Source organism: Macaca fascicularis, chromosome 13 (genome assembly GCF_037993035.2).
Source record: "Macaca fascicularis isolate 582-1 chromosome 13, T2T-MFA8v1.1".
NCBI classification, from domain to species: domain Eukaryota; kingdom Metazoa; phylum Chordata; class Mammalia; order Primates; family Cercopithecidae; genus Macaca; species Macaca fascicularis.
Genome location: NC_088387.1, coordinates 106,694,409 through 106,718,668, shown reverse-complemented (window position 1 = coordinate 106,718,668; position 24,260 = coordinate 106,694,409). Strand labels below are relative to the sequence as shown.

General features: G+C 37.2%; 1 protein-coding gene across 4 annotated transcripts in view; it reads right to left on the bottom strand.

The window, feature by feature from the left end:
• NBAS (NBAS subunit of NRZ tethering complex) overlaps positions 1-24,260 on the bottom strand; it is a 390,542-nt gene that overhangs the window by 321,397 nt on the left and 44,885 nt on the right. For all 4 annotated transcript variants that reach the window (XM_005576512.5, XM_074012306.1, XM_074012305.1 and 1 more), the window contains 2 exons: positions 16,278-16,416; positions 9,167-9,235 (listed from right to left, as the gene is read on the bottom strand). In XM_005576512.5, the coding sequence (XP_005576569.3) occupies positions 9,167-9,235; positions 16,278-16,416 (208 nt within the window). The remainder of the gene's footprint in view (positions 1-9,166; positions 9,236-16,277; positions 16,417-24,260) is intronic.

The window sequence follows — 24,260 nt, the reverse complement described above, 5'->3', positions numbered from 1 at the left end:
TCTGCATTTTCACCGCTCTTTTTTCATTTTGCTGAGGAGGCAGCCAAAGCCCAGATACTCATGTGGGATGCCCCAGATGACCTGACAAGACTGTGGCAGCAATACAATAACTCTCCTAACACGCAGGGAACATCTCTTGGCATTCACAATAGGCAATTTCCTCAATGCATTGCACAGAAAATGGTGAGTAGTCTCTTGCCAAAATGCTGACCAGGCACTTGATAAGTACTGTTCACATAAATGGAAACTGGGGGAAGTTATGCACACTCCAATAGTGGGAGACAAGAGACTCTGGAGCAATCGGTGCTCTATAAGCTCTCAGAACTAACCGGCCTGCAGCCACTTGTACAGGGTAAGTCCCATACTAATATCATCAAAAACAGATATGATCCTCTTGATAAAAGAAGACACGACCGCCTATACAGTTTTCTGCCTAAAAAAGCAAACAAAAAATCTGCATGATCTTTAAATCCAACTACTAATTTATAAGAACACATGGACACAAAAGGACAAAAGAATAAAGAAAACACCACTATAAAGATGCAATGAGTAAAATGAAAAAACAGTTTCTTCAACAAATAATTTTTAAGAGAAAAAAAGACGATATGGAGGAGGGACCAGCAGATAGAGAAAAAGAGACTTAAAACACACAGTTTTGTTTTAAAAAAAGCCATATTATTAGAGATGAACAATTGCATGATAAAAGTATCATTAAACAAATAAACCTAAGCCACAATAATGGCTGCTTGTGGAGGGAGGGTGGGAACTGTGTTTGTGACAGAGTCCACAGAAGGTAGCTGGCAGAGTCCTGTTTCTTCCCTGGATAATGGTTATAAGGTTATGTACTTTTTCAATGTCAAACAAGAAGCACTTCACACCTACTAGGATTACTAGAATAAAAGACAGATAATAACAAGTGTTGGCAACGATGTGGAGACAATGGAAATGCCATACTCTGACATGAGGAACAGAAAATGGTGCCACCACCTTGGAAAACTGCCTGACAACTCCTCAAATGGCTAAACAAAGTTATCATAAGATCCAGCAATTCCACTCCAAGAAAAATTCAATGATATTTCCACAAAAGAACTTGCACACAAATGTTCACAGCAGCATTATTTGTAATAGCCAAAAAGTAGAAACAACCCAAATGTCCAACTGATGAATGGATAAAGAAAACACTCTGTGTGTGTGTGTATATATATATATATATATACACACACACACATACATATACAGACACACACATACACAAACACAATGGGCTATTATTCAGCAATAAAAAGAAATAAACTACTGATACACACAACATGGGTGAACTTTGAAAGCATCATGCTAAGTGAAAAAAGCCAGTTACAATGGACCACATATTTTATAATTCTATTCATATAGAATATCCAGAATAGGCAAATTTATTCAAACTAAAAGATTAGGGGTTGCTTACAACTTGGGGAGACAGAGTGTTGCAGGTGATAGTTAAGGGATGCAGGGTTTTTTTCCCAGAGCGATAAGACGTTTAAAATTGATTCTTGAAATCATTGCACAGTTCTGTGAATATACTAAAAAACTCTGAATTGTATATTTTAAATGAGTAAACTGTACCACATATGAATATTTCAATAAAGCTGTCCCCAAACTGCTTATTAAACCATACATTTGTTTGATGCAATTTCCTATATCTGTATTATATTTCACAGTAAAAGCTTAGGAAGGAAGAAAGCATGGGAGAGAGGGAGGGAGAAGGGGAAACAAGAAAAGAGGGAGGGAGGAAAGGAAGAAAAGAATGAGCGAGAGAGGGAGGGAGGAAGAAGGTGCAAAAAGAAGCTAGCGGGAATCTGATTTAATTTCTCTCTGCAAAGGAGCGAGAAATTCCAGGCACTTTTCTAGGTAAAACAGATGTGACCCTAACTTCATGGAGCCATGAAATCACAGATTAGGTAAATAAATAAACTAACAAATAAATCTACATTACAAACTGTGATTACTACTATGGAAGAAAAGCACAGGGTGCTCTAAGAGAGAATAACAATAGGAACTGTATTTAAATTGAAGGACTATAAGAGGAATCTGAGGATATGAAAATAGAGCTGATGCCCAAAGATGAGAAGAAATTAAATTAATGAGGACAAATAAGATAAAACCATTCCCAATAGAAAAAAATGGAATCCACAAAGAAACGAACGTGGCACCCTTGATAAGCTGAGATAAGGCCAACATAACTAAAAGAGAATGAGCCAGTGGTATGAGATCAGTCTGCAGAGACAGTCATGGGCCAGCTTATGTAATGTCTTTTTGGATAATGTTAAACATTTTATTCTGTCATCATTCTTAGTTCAATGGAAAGTCACTGAAGGCTTTCTTCAAGCAAGAAAGTGAGCTTATCTGATTTACATTTTTTAAGTCACTAAGGTTGCTAGGGGAACTGATTAAGTATCTGCTAACCTAGGAGAGATGAAAAATTATACGATGGTGATAGCCATAGAAGAAAAAAGAAGTAGAAAGATTCCAAGTACACTCTGAAGATGATACTGGTAGCAAAGGTGTTAGATTAGATTAGATGGGGGTATGAAGGACTGGGTGGTATCAGCAATAATTTTCAGGTATCTCCCTTTGCCAAAAGGATGGGTTACTGAGGCAATCAAGTCTAAGGCAGAAATGGTTAGGGAAAGAAAAATGAGAAGCTATCAGAGTTTTGTTCTGGAAATGTTTGATTTAAAATGCCTGAAGGCTATCCTACTGAAGCTGTCAAGTGAGCAGCAGGGTATACAAATCTGAAGTGCAGAGGAGAACTGGGCTACAGATGCCAGCTTAGGACTTCTTGGGATCTGAAAGGTATTGAAAATCTGAAAATACTCATATTTTATACATTAAGAAGTATGGAATATATTGATGTTTATAACATCCCAAAGCCATACAACACACATTTAATTTACTCCTACTAACACCTATGAGTAGGTATTAAAATTACTTTTAATGACAAAAACTTAGTAAAACATTTCCTTGTATCTTACTATAGTGTACTTCTATGTTATCTATAATAACTAAGAACCAACTCTATCAGAAGATATGTTTTTAAAAGCTTTTCTAACAAATTATTAAAGGAATTAAAATTTTACAACTTTTTCCCCTAAATATAGTATATATTTCCTCCACTGATTTGCTGTAACTAATCTGCCTGCAAAATGGGTGATCGGTAAAAACATTTACTGAGTGTATAAAGTGCATGTAGGGGTGTACAGAAATGGGAAGTAGCTCACCCATTCTCCACTAAGTTATTCCAACTTTCCCCTCTGGAGGGCCCAAAAAAGAACATGGCAGCAATATAGTATCAAACTACCACAGATGCTAGAGTTCCACTTGCTATAAAACCTCACTTAATTTTAATCTGATTCTAATCTATAAAATTTGGATAATACTATACCTTTTGGGTTGTGAGGTTTAAAAGATAATTAAAATATATATATTTGTCCCAGTAATAAAAATATGTATACATATACACAGTGTCTGCATATAAACATTTAAAATGGGACTATTCAAAAAATAACAGATGCTGGCAAGGTTGTAGAGAAAAAGAAATGCTTACACACTGCTAGTAGGAGCGTAAATTAGTTCAACCATTGTGGAACACAGTGTGGCAATTCCTCAAAGACCTAAAAACAGAAATACCATTCGAACCAGTAATCCCATTACTGGGTGATATGGTTTGGATCTGTGTCCCCACCCAAACCTCATGTCAAATTGGAGGAGCAGCCTGATGGGAGGTGACTGAATCATGGGGGTAGATTTCCCCTTGGTGTTCTCATGACAGTGAGTTCTCACAAGATCTGATGGATTGAAAGTGTGCGGCACTTCCCCATTTGCACGCTGTCTCTCTCCTGCTCCACCACAGTAAAGATGTGTTTCCTTCCTCTTCCCCTTCCGCCACGACTGTAAGTTTCCAGAGGCCTCCCGGGCATGCTTCCTGTTAAGTCTGCAGAACTGTGAGTCAATTAAATCTCTTTTCTTCATAAATTACCCAGTCTCAGGTAGTTCCTTTTCATTTATTTATTTATTTTGAGATAGTCTTGCTCCATCACCCAGGCTGGAATGCAGTGGCGCGATTCTTGGCTCACCGTAACCTCTACCTCCTGGGTTCAAACAATCCTCCCACCTCAGCCTCCCAAGTAGGTGAAATGACAAGTGTGCACCACCACACTCAGCTATTTTTTTGTATTTTTAGTAAAAAAGGGGTTTCACCATGTTGGCCAGGCTGGTCTCAAACTCCTGACCTCAAGTGATCTGCCTGCCTCAGCCTCCCAAGTGCTAGGATTACAGGTGTGAGTCACTGCGTCCAGCCTCAGGTAGTTCTTATAACAGTGTGAGAACAGACTAATACACTGGGGAATATAAATTGTTCTGTCATAAAGACATATGCACACATATGTTCACTGCAGCACTATTCACAATAGCAAAGACATGGAATAAACCTAAATGCCCATCAGTGATAAACTGCATAAAGAAAATGTGGTACATACATGGAATACTATGCAGCCATAAAAAAGAACAACATTATGTCCTTTGCAGCAACATGGAGCTGGAGGCCATTATCCTCAGAAAACTAATGCAGGAACTAATGCAGGAACAACCAAATACCACATGTTCGCACTTATAAGTAGGAGCTAAATGACGAGAATGCAAGGACACACAGAGGGGAACAACACATACTGAGGCTTATGAGCAGGTGGAGGGTGGGAGGACGGAGAGGATGAAGAAAAACAACTAATGGGACTAGGCCTAATATCTGGGTGATGAAATAATCTGTACAACAAACTCTCATGACACAAGGTTACCTATATAATAAACCGCATGTGTATCCCTGAACTTACAATAAGTTAAATTTTTTTAAAAAAGTAAAATTTTAAAAAGAAAATGAGACTATTTTAAAACATTTTGATTGAGAAGGCACAGTCATCTTTTATTAAGGAAAACTGCACGAATTGTTAAAATATGAACACAAAGAAATTGTCATGAAATACAGCTTGATAGCAAAGACTGAATATCACTTGTATCTGCTGCAATTCACTCTATTCCACCAGCTCCAATATCCATTTTTTCTTTCTTCATTAAAAATACTATTAAAGGCTGGGCATGGTGGCTCACGCCTGTAATCCCAGCACTTTGGGAGGCTGAGGTGGGCGGATCACAAGGTCAGGGGATTGAGACCACCCTGGCTAACACGGTGAAATCCAGTCTCTACAAAAAAACACAAAAAATTAGCCAGGCATGGTGGCAGGTGCCTGTGGTCCCAGATACTCGGGAGGCTGAGGCAGGAGAATGGTGTGAACCCGGGAGGCAGAGCTTGCAGTGAGCCACCACTGTGCTCCAGCCTGGGCGACAGAGCAAGATTCTGTCTCAAACAAACAAAAATAAACTATTAACACTTTCTACTACTGGCAACAATAATTAGAGAATGAGTTGTACTTTCTCTCAAACATTGCAATAAAACTTCCTAACTAACTGTCCTTTCCAAGACAGGGTTTTTAAGAATGTTAAACATCAGACCTTTGTACTGAGATTAATTGCCTGTCATCTAATTTAATAGTCAATTAAAAATGAGTGATTTACCATTTCCTGTAACTTTCAAATACATAAACTGTATTAAAAAGAAAGTAGTTTTCTAGTGCATACATTCAAAACATTCTGAAGTACTACATATTCTTAAAGAAAAAAACTCAGATCAATAAAAGGCAAATTTATAAGTGCTGCTCTTCCAACATTCCACAAGCATTTATTGAATATTATATATTCAATATTAAATATTAGGTGCCAGGTATTGTTTTACACTGTAGGAAGTCAGCAATGAACAAAACAAACATAAATCCCCACCCTCAAGAAGTTTACTAGATATTCTAGCCCATTATATTTTAGAAGTCTGACACAAACACACACACACACAATTAGAAATCTATCCTTCAAATCAAAACAAAGTCAGCCTCAAAAGCCCAATTAACAACCTGTGACAAAAACACTGTAAATGCATGAAGGAAAGAAAAAAGCTTTTTGGAAAAGTAAAAATAAAAAATTCCAAGCCAATATCCTTTATAAAATAATATAAATAATTCTTATTTTTAATATACTCTTCTAAAAGATAATACTGGCCAGGCGTGGTGGCTCACGCGTGTAATCCCAGCACTTTGGGAGACCAAGTCCGGCAGATCATGAGGTCAGGAGAACCAGACCACCCTGGCTAACATGGTGAAACCCCGTCTCTACAAAAATACAAAAAATTAACCGGGTGTGGTGGCGGGCGCCTGTAGTCCCAGCTACTCAGGAGGCTTAGGCAGGAGAATGGTGTGAATCCAGGAGGTGGAGTTTGCAGTGAGCCGAGATCGCACCACTGCACTCCAGCCTGGGCGACAGAGCGAGACTCTGTCTCAAAACAAACAAACAAAAAAATAATATTATATGCCAGACAATGAGAAGCTATTTTTTAAAGCCACGTAAGTTTTGGGTCTAACAAACCACAATTCAAAAAGTACCTGTGGACTACTAATTATTAATTCTATAATTCAGGATATAAAGAAATTAACAGAGATAACAGCAGTCACCATTATTATTTGCTGAGTATCTGCAATACGACAATCACTGTCTTACCTATTTTATGTATATTACCTCTAATACTATACAATCTCAGTGTTGTTACTTTAGAGTTTCATAAGTAAATTTTTTAAATGAACTAAATATTAATAATACGGTTATACAGGAAAGCAGGCCCATGTTGTAAAGATATTAGTTGTTAAGAGGAACATTTTTTTTTTTGAGACAGGGTCTCACTCTGTCCCCCAAGTTGGAGTGCAGTGGCACAATCATGACTCACTGCAGCCTTGACCTCCTGGGCTTAAGTGATCCTCCCACCTCAGCCTCCCGAAGAACTGGGATAACAGGAGTAAGCCACCACCCCAGGCTAAGAGGAACACATTTTAAGAGAAAAATAATTGCTGCCAAACTTGAGTAGTAAAATAGATAATTCTTTCTAAGATATTAAGTAATTTATCATCTCAGCTACTTTGAAACACATCTTGGTTTTTGTTTCTTCCAAATTACCAACTAAAGGTTTAAGACAATAACCAACTAGAAGTGGTGAAAACAAGCACTGGATGACAAACCAATAGAAGACCAAACACATCTCTGACACTATCTGGATAGGTGAGTTTAGGCACACATTTCTCTTGAGGTCTTAATCTCTTCATTAATAAAAAGTAGGCATCATAATGCCAGCGTAGGTGATGCAAACTTCCTGTGAGATCCTGTGAAAATACTTGTCAAAGTGTTCACAATAATAAGGAAGTATTAGATGAGCCCTATGAGTTCTTTCAGCTCTAAAATTATAGTACAGTCATGTATCACTTAACAACAGGGAGATGTTCTGCAAAATGCGTCATTGGGTGATTTCGTCATTGTGAAAACATCATACATAGAGTGCAGTTACACAAATCTAGATGGGATAGCCTACTACGCACCTAGGCTGGGTGGTATAGCCTATTGCTCCCAGGCCACAAACCTGCTCAGCACGCTACTCTACTGAATACTCTGGGCAACTGAAGCACAATGGTATTTGCGTATCTAAAAACAGAAAAGGTACAGTAAATGGTATAAAACGTAACAAATGCCTGTACAAGGCATTTACCATGAATGGAGCTTGCAGAACTAGAAGTTGCTTTGGGTGGGTGGGTGGGTGGGTGAGTGAGTGAGTGTGTGAGTGGCGAGTGAAGGGGAAGGCCTAGGACAGGACATTACTGCACACTACTGTAGACTTTAGAAACACTGTAAACTTAGGCTCTACTACATTCATTTTATAAACTTTCTTTCTTCAATAATAAATTAGCCTTCTCTTACTGTAACTTTTTTACTTTATAAACTTTGTATTTTTTTACCTTTTTGACTTCTGTGATAACATTAACTTAAAACACAAACACGCTGTACATACTCCTGTATAAAAAAATTTTTCTTTCTTCACATTCTTGTACTATAAACTTTTGCATTTTATTTTATGCTTTTAATTTTTTAAACATTTTTGTTAAAAACTAAAACACAAATACACACATGAGCCTAAGCCAACGCAGGGTCAGGATCATCAATATTACTGTCTTCTACCTCCACATCTTGTCCCACTGGAAGGTCTTCAGGGACAGTAATACTCATGGAGTTGTAATCTCCCATGATAAGAATGCCTTCCCCTGCAATGCCTGAAGAACCTGCCTAAGGCTGTTTTATAGTTAACTTTTTTTTTTTAATGAGTACTCTCTAAAATAATGATTAAAAAGTACAGTACAGTCAAGCCCTCCATATCCACAGGTTCCACATCCTCTGATTCAACCAACTGTGGATTGAAACTACAGCATTTGAGGGATATAGAATCTGCAGATATGAAGGCCTGACTTTTCATATCAGTAGGTTCTACCGGGAAAGAAATTGAAGCAGTGAAAAAGATTAGATTATTTGATTTTCCCCCAAGACGGGAGTATGATTTGATTCCCCTACAAGACAAGAGTATGATTTGATTTCCCAGTGTAGGTCCAGACTCTTGTGAAAGTCAAACAGAGAAACAAATGTAACCACCTCGCAGAGGCAGTTCCTGAGTATCACTGATATTCATCTGGATGTAACTATCTAACATCCTTGCCATGGATCCATGCTTTTCCAGCTAAGTAACAAGACAGTAAAACAATGGTACTTAAAACCCAGGGTCAAGAGGCACATTTCTTCTTGGAGCATCAGTAATCTCAGATTTGGGGAAGAATTTTTTTTTAATATTAAGCCAAAGAAGGATATATTATGAACAACAATACAAAATTCACAAGATTTGTAAAGATAAAATACGAAATTCAAAGATATATATATAATGCTTCTAGGAGAATTCCTTGAGCTATATGCCCAGACCCCCAAGAAGGCTGGGTATATCTTCTATAATTATTTTTCTTTTAAGATAAGGTTGATACACAGTAAAATATACAAATATTCAGCAACAGCTCTACGAATTCTTACTAATGCATATAGTCACATAGTGTACATGAATACACTCAGATGAAGATACAAAAAATTCAAGGTTCATTCAGCTTTGACCTTAAAGGTACTTCCAGGTAAAAATGTTCGAGAAGCCCACCATAGTTAAGCCAATTTGCGTTACCTGTTCTTGTCCCTGGCGACTGTAAAACTTGATGCTTAACATCCTTAATAATCCCAGTGTCTTCGGTGCCTGCGAAATAAATGCATCATATGAAGAAAGATTATTGAAATGACTTATCATTGTAAAATGTCCTTTTATAATGAAATGAAAACTATAGCAAATTTAGTATTTTTTTTTAATGATTAAAGAAAATCACCAATAAGGTGTCAAGGATCTTGGTGAGATTGTTTTTGTTTAGAAAAAAAAAAATCCACCAAGTGGTACAATCTTACAAAATACCTCCATGATCAAATGCTTTTTTAACTATATAACCAGTAAAATTTATGCAAATCAGAATCCACTGAAAGCTCTTCTCAAGTAAGGCTGCCCAAGGTTGCCATTTTATCCTAACATCAGTATAGAAAAAGCAAAAACTTCCCAAAGAAATTTCATCTATTAACAATTGATTCTATGCTTGAAAAACACCAAAAAAAAAAAAACAACAACAACAACTTCATCTTTAGAAATCAGTGAATAAAATAACTTAATATAACACATGACAATTTTTGTCTTTAAACTTAGAAACTATATTTTTTAACGGAAAATAACATTGTTGAGGGTGTAGGGAATCTGGAACCCTCATACACTATTGATGGGAACATAAAACCGTACAGTCACCATGGAAGATGTTTGGTGGTTCCTCAAAAACTTAAACATAAAACTAACATTTGACCCAGCAATTCCATCCAAGATTTATACACAAAAGAATTGAAAACAAGCATTCAAACAAATATTTGTACATGAATGTTCACAGCAACAATATTCACAATAGCCAGAACTTCTGAGTTGAAAACATTAGGGACAGCCTTGATACACATCTCCAAATACTTCCTCCAAAAAAAGTAAGAACAAGAAAGGGAGATAAATCTACACAAAAACCATGCTCTCAGCTTGGCCTGAAGATAAAATTTTATAGTAACTGTAAGCAAAAAGAAAGAAATCACCAAATCCCAGTGTGTCATCTCCATTGCTCCTGCTAAAACCTATGTCCCCACTCACCCCCACTGTGACCTGCCACAAGGTGTGGTGGTGAGCAAAAGCAAATTGAAAAACACCCGGGAAGGACAGAGGGGAGCTAGCAAAAATGGCTAAGGTCCATTTAAAACCAAAACCGCCACCAAAAAGACTAAGTCCACTCTGAGTGAAAATACTATAACAGCATCCAGGTTGATCAGACATGGCCTACAGGGAAGGGACCTAAGTGTGGGCATGATGTGAAGAGGCAGGCTTCCAAACACAGAGCTTCTGAGGGAGAAAAATGGCAAATAGGAAGAAGTGCCTTTTGCCAAAGGGGTGGCAAGGGGGAAAGGAAGCAAAGGGGCAAATGTAGTGTGCAGCAAGACAGTAGACAACCACAACATCAGAAGATCCACGCCCCCTCCTGCCACCAAAACAAAACCAAAAAAATCTAGTAAGGTATATGAACTTTGCTATACTGACAAAAGAAGGCACCATTAACCTACGAATCTTATAAAGTATTCCAATATCATAAAAATGAACAAGAAAGAGAGTCACAAACACTTTGCAGACATGAGAAGACAAAAGTCAACACGTGTCAACAAAGGGAAATTATAGCTGAAAAAACAACCATGAAGCAAAAGAAAACTTTAACATAGCACTCCAAACGGAATTAAATATAGTCAGACAAGCATTTGAGAATGTGGACAACTTGAAAAGCCATCAAAAAATTCAGTAACTGAGAATAGAACTGGACAAGAAAAGTGAAAAAGAATTAATAATAAAAAGCTCAATAAATTCAGCAAAGAAATATAAGAAAAAGACAAAATTATCTAAAAACTAAAGAATACAAGGTATTCAAAGGATAATTTAATAAGGGGCTTTAAAGGAAGACATGAAAACAACAAAAAAATTAAAATGAGTTAAGAAGTGAAAAGGAAATGAGATAAAAGGAAGAGGTAAAAAGAGTAAAGAAAAACTACTGGAAAGAGAATATAGTAAAAAGCAGTAACATTTGGATTGCCATAGAATCTGAAGAAGATAAACAAAACCAAAGCGCAGAATATTTAAACTATAATCCACGAAAACTTTACAGAAACAGAAAATGGAAAAAATAAAAACAGAAAAAAACTGAATCTACACACTAAAAGAGCCAATGCATACCTAGGAAATTTAAACTCAGAATGATCAACTACAATATCCTAGGAAGCTATTAGATTTCAAAGATAAAGAAAATAAAGACCTGCAAGAAAAACTGACTAATAACATACGAAGGGTAAATAATTTGATTGCATCAGACTTTTTAAACCCCACATACAAAGCAAAACAAGAGTAGCATTTTTTAAAAGTTTAATGAAAGAAAAGGCGAACCAAGGATTTTATAGCCAGACAAGTTTTCCCTCAAATATCAAGGCTATGGCAAAACAGTTTTGAACATAAAATACAAAAACTTAAGAAACTCATCACCTATGATCCCTTCTCAAAACATACTAGGAAATAACTTCATCCAACCACAATACGACTGGGAGAACTTCAGCAAAAGAATTGAGTAAGCATTTTAAAGTACATAAATAAATGACTAAGACTAAAGAAAGCTGGGAAGAAAAGTAGACACCAATGTATAAATATTATGTATGTGACAATGCAGAAATAAAACAACAAAAAAGAGAAAGAGGAAAGCAGAATAAGCTGGGTTTTGTATAAGCAATTAGTAGAAATGAAAGAATACCAAAAAAACAAACTCGTAAAATGCTGGAAGACATAGATAATATCAATAAGGATAGTTTCCATGAAATGATGGAGGCAAATCTCCATTCAAGTGAATTCAAGAGAGAATGGAAGGAGAGGAATTGGAAACAAGTACAGACAACTCTTGAACTTTGTAGGGAAAGGAAAAGAAATGGGATGGTAGCTAGAGGGCGAAGTGAAGTGTGAAGAGTTTTTGTGAGAGGAAAAATAAAAGCATGTTATATGCTGATAAACCTAAGAGATAACAAAATTCCTGATGTAAGAGGAATATCCTTCAATAAACAAGAGTGGGAGATCTAGCGGACAAACACAGGGGTTGGCCTTAGCCGGAGCAAGGACAGTTCCTGTCTGGACAAAAGAAAAGTTACAGTACACAGGCACAGCTGCCGGCAGGCTGTGGGATCCTACAGGAGTATTCCTCCTGATTACTTCTGTTTTTTCAAGGAAATAGGATTTCTCATGGAAATAGGATTTCAAAAAGTCTATGTTCTTTCCACAACAACCTCCTATATTGAAAAAGCAGCAGCAGCAGCAGCAATAATAAAAATTCAGTCAATTTTGTTCATTCTTACAGTTTTCCAAAATTTTGATCTTAAAAACACAGACAACAATAACACTGTAGATCTTACAGTTTATCAAGTGCCTTTACAGTGGCAAGGGATAAGGTGGAATTCAAACACCAGCCTTCTGACTCCACAGCCTGAGTCTTTCCTTTGTCCCAGCTACTGAATTCTAATCTGGTACCTGTTCTAGCTTATCGCATTTATTTGAGACATAGCTGTTCTTTCAACATGCGATGAATCCCTTGAGGGCTGCTACCAGTAATTTTACATTCCAAATACCTGGAGCAGTGATTAAACGTTGAACAAATGAATAAATAAAACTATCTCACATAGATGACACTAACATTAATTTGGAAACTTGGGTCAATGCACACATTGAATTTTGCATAGTCTGTTTTACAACCCAGCAGCCTTGTGAGAGGCTACGAGGTGTCAGCAGCATTTTTCAGTCAATACCTACACCAAGACAACAGCAACCTGAAACAAACAGTAAGAGGAGGTTCAATGAGAACAATGTCTGCTGCCTGACAAAAAGAGCTAATCCCATAACCTCAAATTATTTTGAGGTAAGGGAAGGCTATGCAGAATGACTGTAAGTTTAGCTGCAAGACACAGCCACTAACATAATTAAAATACACTTGCAGCATTTCAAGAAGTTAATCATACAGCAGAGCGTTCAATTTGCAATTCAATATTTTTCCCACTTATTTTGTCAGTGCACAAGCAATTTTCTTTTAAAAGACTTCAATATCGAAGCCTCAGGCCACAAGGAGAAGGACCATACATAGCAGAGCAGATTCCAATACTTCAGTAAGGTGCAAAGGGAAAGCACAGGAGAATTCAAAGAAACCAAGGTGAAAAAACGTTCCTTGGTATGTGACTTCCCATTTGCTCATCCAAATAAACACTTGATTACACCAAACCAAAAGGGACTGTCACCACTTACCTATGTTACCTCTCCTTATATCCTCTACATGAACCAACTTTCCTTTTCTCCTCAACCCTATTTTGACAAATTTCACAGCTACAGAAAAGTTGAAATGATTGTACAATGAAACACAAGTATACCTCTCACCAGGCTAGACCAGTTATTAACATTTTGTCACATTTGCTTTATCTCTATGTGTGTGTGTATATATGTATACAGACACATATACTTTCAATTTTTTTTTTCTTTTTTTTTAACTGAATCATTTGAAAATAAGGTGCAGACTTAGCCGGGCATGTTGGCTCAGGCCTATAATCCTAACACTTTGGGAGGCCAACGCAGGCAGATCACCTGAGGTCAGGAGTTCAAGACCAGCCTGGCCAACATGGTGAAATCCCATCTCTACTAAAATACAAAAATTAGCCAGGCATGATAGGGGGTGCCTGTAATCCCAGGTAATTGGGAGGCTGAGATGGGAGAATCGCTTGAACCCGGGAGACGGTGGTTGCAGTGAGCCAAGAAAGCTGCAGACATCATGCTTACTTTAGACAGAGCTAAGAGAAACTTCCTCAAACTCTTTCTAAGATCTGCCCCGAAACAGCCTGCATATAAAACTACAAGCTGGATATGACCTAAATCAGAGAGATAAACATAGCTAAATTCCTACAGATATGAACTAATGTGTCCAATATGTACGAGTAACTTCTACCTCACTTTACTTTTTATAGATTATGGGATAATCATCACAGCAAATATTAGTGCCAGTGATATGAACATAATTTGATGCAGTGGGGGGTGCAGAACAGAAACTAGAAGATCTGGCCCATCTCATGCCTCTATTTTCAGTTATTATGTTCTGCTGTGCCTTGGGCTCCTTATTTGTGAAACGTGGCCAATAATACACCAACTGTTCTCCTTACTAGGTTCTGCAGAGAGAATAAAGGGCCAGTAGACTAGGTAGATGGATAATAAATAGAAGGAAAGGCATATGCACAGCACTGCATAAGCTGTTCTACACGTACAAACTGGTTTAATGTCTGGTGCCATATAAACCAGTAAGTTGACTTCATTTAAAGAAAAAGAAACTACTACTTTGTTGGGTTAAATCACAATCACACACTGCAGTATATATTAAATGCTAAAAATAAAATTCACAGAGGATTACTATAATTGCTAAAGATTTCTTTTCAAAAGTACATCTTCATTAGTTTATTTTCAATACTAAAATCTTTAAGTTTGTTGTTTTAGAACATAATTTGAAATCAATATATTTTTAGGCAAACTAATTATCAAAATGAATGCATAACATGTTTGATTATGTTGTGTTTCAATTTAATTTCTAGATTTCTTCCCTCACTGAAAAAATATCTGAGTGCCCCCTAAGTAACATGGTAAGGCCAAGCTGTATAATTTTGACCAAGTGCTCACTTTTCTTTTCTTTTTTTTTTTTTTTTGAGACAGAGTCTCACTCTGTCACCCAGGTTGGAGTGCAGCGGCAAGATCTCAGCTCACTAAAATACTAAAATATCTGCCTCAGGTTCAAGTGAATTCTCCTGCCTCGGCCTCCTGAGTAGCTGGGATTACATACAGGTGCATACCACCACGCCCAGCTAATTTTTATATTTTTAGTAGAGACGGAGTTTCACCATGTTGGTCAGTCTGGTCTCGAACTCCTGACCTTGTGATCTGCCCACCTCGGCCTCCCAAAGTGATGGGATTACAGGCATGAGCCACTGCACCCGGCCCAAGTGTTCACTTTCATACAGTTTACACAAATAACTAAGATATGTAAGACTGCAGTGTGGCCAGGAGGTAAACATAATTACTCTTTACCAGTACCTAGTTTTTCATACCTTTCTGGACACACAGAAAACTATTTCCCAGGCCCCTTGAAGCTAGGGGGGGGCCAAAATACAATAAATAAACTATAAGTAGAACCAATGTCACTTCTGGTCTAAGACAATAAAAATTCCAACTTTTATCCTCCCTTCCCTTCCTAAGACCATAAACTGAGATAGTGGGAGCTCAAAAGGTCACCACTCTCCACGGATCTTTTAATCATCACTTGAAAAAAGCTGCCCAGGAGAGTCATGATCTCAACAGCAGGTTTTGCCACAAAATAAGGAAAAAATCTGAACATGATAGGCCACAGAAATGTCAAGACTTTGCATTTGCTCATTTGATTGTCTGAATTATCAAAATAGAGCCTAGCCTATGCTGACTACTATAGCCTCAAGGACTGCCTGACACAAAACAGAAGCTCAATACATAAGTACTGCACTCCAGCCTGGGCGACAGAGCGAGACTCCGTCTCAAAAAAAAAAAAAAAAAAAAAAAAGAATGAATGGATGGATAGATGAATAGTCCATATAAATATGGAACAATGTGGAAATCTGGACTCTAATTCCACCATTTGCTAGCTGGATGACCAGGGCAACTTACTTAATTACAGTTCACTCACCACCTCCTCAAACAGACTTGGGCCAGTAACAATATTTACCTCAAAGGGTTACTTAGAATTAAACAAGTTAGAGCATATAAAAAGCACTCAGAATAGTTGCCAACACATTAAAAAGCACTTAATACATGTTTACATCTAAACAAGCAAAACAAGGAATGGGACTACTGTCAGGTTGGTTTTCTAATATCTGAAAATGTCACCACTAAAAATTATTCCAAGTTTAATACAACATGCCTCAGTTGAATTTGCTATTTGAAAGAAATAAAATTATACCAGCATTAATTCACTGTCCTCATTTAAGACGAAATTATTTCTTCCTCTATACCTTACATAGGACTTATTTATCTAAGACAAATAGCATAGTGAAATGACACACAGCAAAGTGAAGTGCCATAACTCGTAACTCATACTTACCGCAGTAACCCTGTCTCCACCATTAGTAACCTGCTTGTAATACGGAGATCCTGAAAGAACTCTCCAGGCAGAAAGGCCACAGCTAGAAGCTTTTGACATGCCTACTTCAGCAGTTTCACATCCACCGACCAACAAAAGTCTAAAAAAGGAAAAAATTTTAAAAATCGATAAATTGCAAATGTAAATAAGAGCAAAACAAACAGCAGAAACAGTCACCTTGATAAAGAAAATTTACAAAGTACTATTAATATATGTTAAACCTAGAAGGTAAATATTTCAGAGCAAACAATTAAAAGAAAACCAAACTGTTTTTCAATTTGAATTTCACCGTATACTAAGGCTTATATATTCAGGCACCTGAAATCCAGGTGGGAACATAGAAATGAAGAAAAAACTTAAGGCTGGCAACTTAATATCAAAAAAACTGTATCAACACCAATAAACGTTAATAGATGTGCAGCCTCACCCAGATACATTATGCATTAATTATGGCAACATATCTGATGCAATGAGGGAGCCATTACAGAATGCTAGAAAGAAATGACACCCGGGAGAGAGCGAATGCGAAAGAACCACAGAGCAATAATTATACAAAAATAAGACTGGTCGGTAGTTTAGCTGCACACTATGATTGGTTCACTTTGCTGCTTGTTACACTCCATTCACAACTGGAGGCCAGTTACCAACATGGCAAACAGCCTAACATATACTAAAAGTTAAAAGACGTTACTGTGTAACCACCCTAAACAAAGCTATTTAATAAAGGAACCCCAACAGTCACAATTTTTAAAGTTATGTTCAGTACTTCTGGCAGGGACCTGTATAACAGACATCATAATCATCTGTCTAAAGAAAGAAAAAATGTCTGAAAGTTCTGTTTACCTCCTTCTTGGCCATACCCATAGAAAAACCAAATCTTGAAAAATGTATGTTTCTACATAGAAATTGAAAGGTCAAAGAAAACACTTCATAAAGTTATTTAGAGTTGGCATATCAGACTAATTCAGTTACAATTTACGTCAACTAAAGCTAACTTTAAATGTTATAAAATTATAAATATCAGTACCTCGTGACATAACACCATGAGCTCTCAATACTGAGCCTTCAAGACCAGTGATGGTGTATGCCCAAGGTAGTCAAAAGCACTATATTATTGTAGAAAGCAACACCTGGCTTCTGTTAATTTTGTTCACCTTGTATAGCAGGTCACACAATGGCCCCCAAAAGATGCCCATGTCCTAATCATTGCAGCCTGTGAGTATGTTCTATTACATGGATGTAAGGTTATAGATGGAATTAGGGTTGCTAACCAAATGACTTGAACATAGTGAGAGTATCCTGAATTATTCAGGTGGCCCCAAAGTAATCACAAGGATCCTTAAAGGTAGAAAGAGGCAGCAGAAGAGTCAATGTCAGAGTAAAGTAATGTGACACTCAACTGGCCACAACTGGCTTTGAAGGTAGAAGAGGCCACAAGCCAAGGAATCTGGGCAGCTTCTAGAAGCCGGAAAAGGCAAAAAAATAGATTCTCCCCAAGCCTCCAGAAAAGAACACAGCCCTGAGGATATGTTTGATTTTAGCCCAGTGAGATCCATTTCAGACTTCTGATCTCCAGGACTGCAGGGTAAGTTTGTGTTATATCACCAAGTTTGTTATTCATAGAAAATGAATATATACCTTTTTTCCTTCCTAGTCCCAAAACTGAGATGACCTGTCACACTCTAATGCCACCAAAAGCCCTCTTCACATCTGACTACTCACTTTCTAAAGTGTTTCTGAACTAAGCTAATAATAACAATTAAAGAACTCATCTCTACCATATACTCTTAGATCCAAATTTTTCAAAACCGTACAAATCCTTCCAGATTTAATTGTGAAGTGTAGCCCCACTCAAAATCTCAAAATCCATAAAGTAATTTAAATGCACTTTCTTCACAGAAACACAACTTGAGCCTTCACACAAAGCCTTTTCCCTACTGCCTTTATATGTGGCTCTAACAAATTTTCATCTCAGCAAATCGGAAGCAAAAAACTTTGAGATGATGCCTTGAAGCAACCTATTTGGGCTGTTCCTACCCTAAGCAAATCCTTAGAGCTAACAAGTAATTAACCCTGCTCACCAGCGCAAAAGAGATTGTGGTCCAAAGTCTGGCTAGTAGTATAAGTATTACTTGCCCAGAGCATTCATTCTCCTCAAATGATTCTATTACAATAAACTATTTCCCCAAAAAAGGGGGGATATATCTAGTGCAGATAAAATCATATTATCCCTCAGATTCTAACTCTCAATTTGGAGAAAATATTGATGAAAAAAGAAAAATAAACAACACTACAAAGATGCAATCAACAAAAACTAGACAGTGAGAAACTAAAAAATAAATAGTCTGGGTTTTCTTTCAGAACCCACATACACAAAATCAAAGCAAAAGAGCCACAGATAGAAGGAGGAAATGGAGAGCAGATCAATGAATTAAAAGAAAACACAGGCTGGGTGCAGTGGCTCATGTCTGGGAAGGGTGGATAGGGAAATGGCTGGGTATACAGGTAAAATGAGACTGGCCATGAGCTGACTGTTAAAACTGAGTAACAGACACTAAGGAGTCAGTATACTATTCTACTTTTATACATGCTTCAAATTTTACATAAATTTCTTTCTCAAAAGTCCATTTGATAGGAAAAAATCCTCTGAATAAATAGAAACAAAAGGGGTAATCTGGAATATCCAAAGTTCAGAATTTAATCACAATGTTTTTTCAATCCAAAAACATGTGATTCCTAAAACATACCTTTAAAAACTAATAACCTCTATTTGAAAAAAAAAAATCACTATTTGAGAATTCAATAAATTCCCAAAAGGCCACTGTAAAACAGTTCCTTGATAACTGAAATAACATCACTTTGATCAATGTCCAATGTATATATTTGTGTTAAAAACATATAATAAACATTAATCTATTTATAATATATAATTTCTACTAATTAAATTTATGTTAACATATGTATGAAACTTTAAGTTGGCTGACTACTGAAGGAGTTACAGACCTAAGTGATAATCCAGATTTTTTATGTCCTGGGTATTGGAAGACACTTCCTCTCTATGAATTCTGATAAGTAGTATAGCCATGCATAGATTAAATTGGCTACAAAACATTAAGATCCCCTGAGAACAAAAGGGATTCAGTATCTGTTCCCAGCCTTTCCTCCATTCATGCCAGACTGAAGAATAAGTAGGAAAGCAGCAGAATGATGAAACAAATCATGTGCTGTTCCAATCAGACAGATAGCAGCTTTAGGACACTGATGCTCCAGCTCTAAGAATGCATATGTGTTCACACATCCAAGTAGGCACGGGTGCTCGAGTATGTTTAAAGGGGAAGAAATGGAGATAACTGAATCAACATCTTCACAAAATAGGCAACTGGCAGCTGCTGAGTGCAGGGCAATGTGCAGAGCACTGAGTGTACAAAGATGAACAAGGCATGCTCTCTGCATTTAAAAGCTCACTCTCTAAAACACACACACACAAAAAAGGAAGAACACATGGGAGCATGAAATTATTGGCACAAAAGATGACAGACCACTCTGAAGATGATAAGCCAATCTAAATCTACGAATCGGTTTTTCTTTAGTTATACATGCCAAGGGGCCAGCCTGGGAAACATGTCTCCACAACAAATATAAAAATTAGCTGGGCACAGCAGTGCGTGCCTGTAGTCCCAGTCACCTGGAAGGCAGAGGCTGCAGGAAGCCAAGATCGAGCCACCACTTCAGCTTAAGTGATAGAGTAAGACTTTCTCAAAACAAACAAACAAAATCCCCAAGGGGTATCAACCCCAATTCAGACTCCATTACTTTATTATTTAATAAGACGCACAATGTTGACTAGAACTAATCTACAAGTGATTAAGAAAGTAAAAGTAAAAGCAGGGTTATGGTGATGACTGGCCAAATAAACATGCTCCATCATGATCACAGTGTTCAGAACAGCTTCCAGGGCAACATTGGCCAGAAGTGAGGAGAAAAAAAGTTCCACTGGTAAAACCATGTAACTTTAAAAAATGTCAGTCGATGGGAAAGAGAAGAGTCTGAAAGTCAGCACAATATACCCAATATATGTTTGCTGAGGGGCTGTGAACTGAATGTCCACATTTCTCATTAGGAGGCACAGAGTGAAGAGGGTACAAAGACACCCATCTTCTCACTGCTTGTCCTCACTGTACGTTTCAGCAGTAAGATATGACGAGATAAGGTGGGGAGAAGGGAAGGGTCATGGCAATGGAGGCAGGGAAAGTTGGAGTCACACTGATTAAAATGGACAAGACAATGCTAAGCCAAGAACTTGCTATTTTTAAAGAAATATTGAAAGAAAATTTCATGCTTGTGACAATTATAAGAGGTGAATGAAGAGGGAGAGATACTATCTCCTTTGGTGGATATTTTAAAAACGCCAATTCCTCTTAATTTACAAATTGAATGCAATTTCACATAAAATCCTGTAAGAATTTTTCATGGAATTGAACACACTGATTTAATGAAACTAGAAAAACACAGAATTCCCATGGGAAAACAAAAGTTCTAAGAAGAGCCAACTCAGTTCATGCTGATCAATCTTTCACTTATGAGCTGGGCTTTGTGCATCTTGACCTGTAAACATTTTCCTGCCCTGCCATCATTAAGACAATCTCACTTGAATTTGACCATATTAAAATTTAAAACTTCCATTCATAAAATGAAGACCGGGCCTGTAATCCCAGCACTTTGGGAAGCCCAGGTGGGCAGATCACCTGAGCTCAAGAGTTTGAGACCACCCTGGGCAACATGGTGAAACCCCATCTCTACTAAAATACAAAAAATTATCTGGGCGTGGTGGTGTGCACCTGTAGTCCCAGCTACTTGGGAGACTGAGGCACCAGAATCGCTTGAGCCTGGGAGGCAGAGGTTGCAGTGAGCCGAGATCGCTCCACTGCACTCCAGCTTGGGCTACAGAGTAAGACTCCATCTCAAAACAAAAAAAAAAAATGAAGACTGGGAGAAGTTATTTACAACACATAGAACTAACAAAGTATTAGTAGTATCAGTAGGCAGAATTTATAAAGATGTCCAAAAGAAAAGTAGAAAAATGATAAGCAACAGCAAATCGCAAAAAAAGAAATCCAAAAGCCAATAATGCAAATTAAAACAACACAGATTTACACCAATCACCCTCTAGAATGTTCAGGGACCTAGCAACCCTTATAAACTACTGGAGAGATTGCAAATTGAATCAATCATTTTGGAGCAACTTGACAATATCAAATAAACGCACACAACCAACTACCCCACAAACTCTGCTCTAAGGAAACTATAGAGAAATTCTCGCATGGGTATATTCATCTTTTGGCAAAAAAAAAAAAAAAAGTTTAGTGTGAAACTTGTTTTGTTTTTTACTTTTATTTTAGGTTTAGGGGTATATGTGCAGGGTTTCTACATGGGTAAATTGTGTGTCGCAGGGGTTTGCTGTACAGATTATTTTTTCACCCAGGTAACAAGCCTAGTACTCGATAGGTAGTTTTTTGATCCTCACAGCACTATTTATAATGCTGAAAAATTAGAAATATTTCAAATGTTTAAAAGGGATGGACAAATAACCAAACAAAGTGTTCAGGAAAACATATACAATGTGAAGGGAACAAATACAAAAATATATATTGGAAGGTCACACACCAAAATTATGACAGCTGCTTCCAGAGGGGAGAAAGTGAGACAAAAGAATGGAAGTAGGGAATGTTGTTTGTATTACTGTCTCTGATATTTATATATCTTTGGGAGTATACACACACGTACATGTACATCTTAGGTCAAAGAAAGATACATTTAATATTTGTTAATTGCATGTAGTAGGTACGTAGGTTTACAGATGCTCCTTGACTTATGATCAGGTAACCAATAAGCCTATTGTAAATGGAAAATACTGTAAATGAAAACTGGGTGTTTTATACGTGTGATGGGATGTCAAAACACACAACACAATATCCAAAAAATGCTGGCAACACAGTATATAGAGTATAGTTTGCTTGCCTCATGATCTGATCACATTACCCTCGTGGTTGCATGGCAGACTGGGAGCTTCAGTTTACTGCGATACCCAGCATCACGAGAGTATCCTAGACATACTGCTACCCCAGGAAAAGATCAAAAGGCTAAGTACAGTTTCTACTGAATGTGTATTGCTTCTGCACCACCATAGAGTGGAAAAGTCTTAAGTTAAAAAAATTACAAGTTGGGGACCATCTGTATATTATATTATTCTCTGTACTTCTCCTTCTCTCTCCCTTTTTTTTTTTTAACTTAAAAAGAAGAACATCAAGATACAATATCCCAAATTATGCACATAAATTTCTCTAGTTAATGAAGTCTAGGGGAAAAAAAAAACAGTGAATTGGCTTTAACACATTGCATCAACCCACAAGTCTAGAGAAATACTGAAAAGGAAATTATCATATAATGTGCCTTGTGATATTTTGAGGTTGTGTATACATTAATGATTATATCTTAAGTATTCTTGGACTGGGACTTACTACTAAAATAGTTATTAGATTTTTTAAGAAATTTAGTCTATAGAAGCTAACACTGTAGCAAATAATTTATATCATTAATGTTACTTGCTTTTGCATTAAATTCCTCCACCTAGAATATTTACATGCAATGGTAACCATTAGATCCTTAAATATACAGAATATTTATTTGACTTTTAAGTGCTTAATTTCAAAATAAAATTTTGAAGCAAATATTTTCAAATTATCCCATGAAGATACAGTAAAATGGAATTTTTATAATACAAAGTAAATCCTCTACACTAAAGCACATGACATGGGAATTAGCAAAACTTTACTTCCCCTCAACAAAAACAAGAGAGAAAGAGAAAGAAAAAGATTATCTTTCCCAATAATCTTTGTCTTAGTCCATTTTCACGCTGCTGATAAAGACATACCTGAGAAGGGGCAATTTACAAAAGAAAGAGTTTTATTGGACTTACAGCTCCACATGGCTGGGGAGGCCTCATGATCATGGTGGAAGGCGAGGAGGAGCAAGTCACATCTTACCTGGACGGCAGCAGGCAAAGAGAGCTTGTGCAGAGAAACTCCCATTTTTTTAAAACCATCAGATCTCATGAGCCCCATTCACTATCACGAGAAGAGCATGGGAAAGACCCGCCCCCACGATTCAATCATGTCCCACCAGGTCCCTCCCACAACACGTGGAAATTATGGGAGCTACAAGGTGAGATTTGGGTGGGGACACAGAGCCAAGTCATATTAATCTTCAACCTCAAATTTTATGGAAAATAGCAGGAAAATGATGGGTCTAGAATCAGGAGTATCAAGTTCAACTAACCTTTGCTCAAAAGAAACTATATAATCTTGAGACATTCCTTTCACACCATTAACATTTACTAAACTGCGTATAACCAATGAGGAATATGCTAAGCCACTGACGAAACCTCTTAGTAAACTACTTCTAATTTTTTGGAAATCAATGTTGAGCATAACTCTTAACTCTCACTTTTGTCCAGTACCACATATGGTGTGCCGGTTAGGGGGCCTGCATTCCTTCTGTACCTTCCTTTGCTCAAACAGCCAGGGATATGCATTCATATAGAGGAATAAATATGAGCAGAGTCCACCACAAGTAAAATAACCAGTAAGCACTGACCACTACTGCACAAGAGCTCTTCAGAAACCTTTCAGTTAGGTACAAAAGCAGCCTAAAAGACACATTAACTGCACGGAGGAAGAGGTCAAAGAAGGCTGCACAGCATAGCACCAGTAAAAGGTTCATCCATTAAACAATTTCCCAGACAGATAAAGGGGTTAGGTAAAGAGCGTTCTAAGCCAAGGGCATTCTAAACCAACATGATGTACAAGAACACAGAGATGAGTTTGTAAATGGTGTGTTCAAAGAACTATAAGAACTGCAATGAGTGCTTCCAGCCTCTAAAGGACA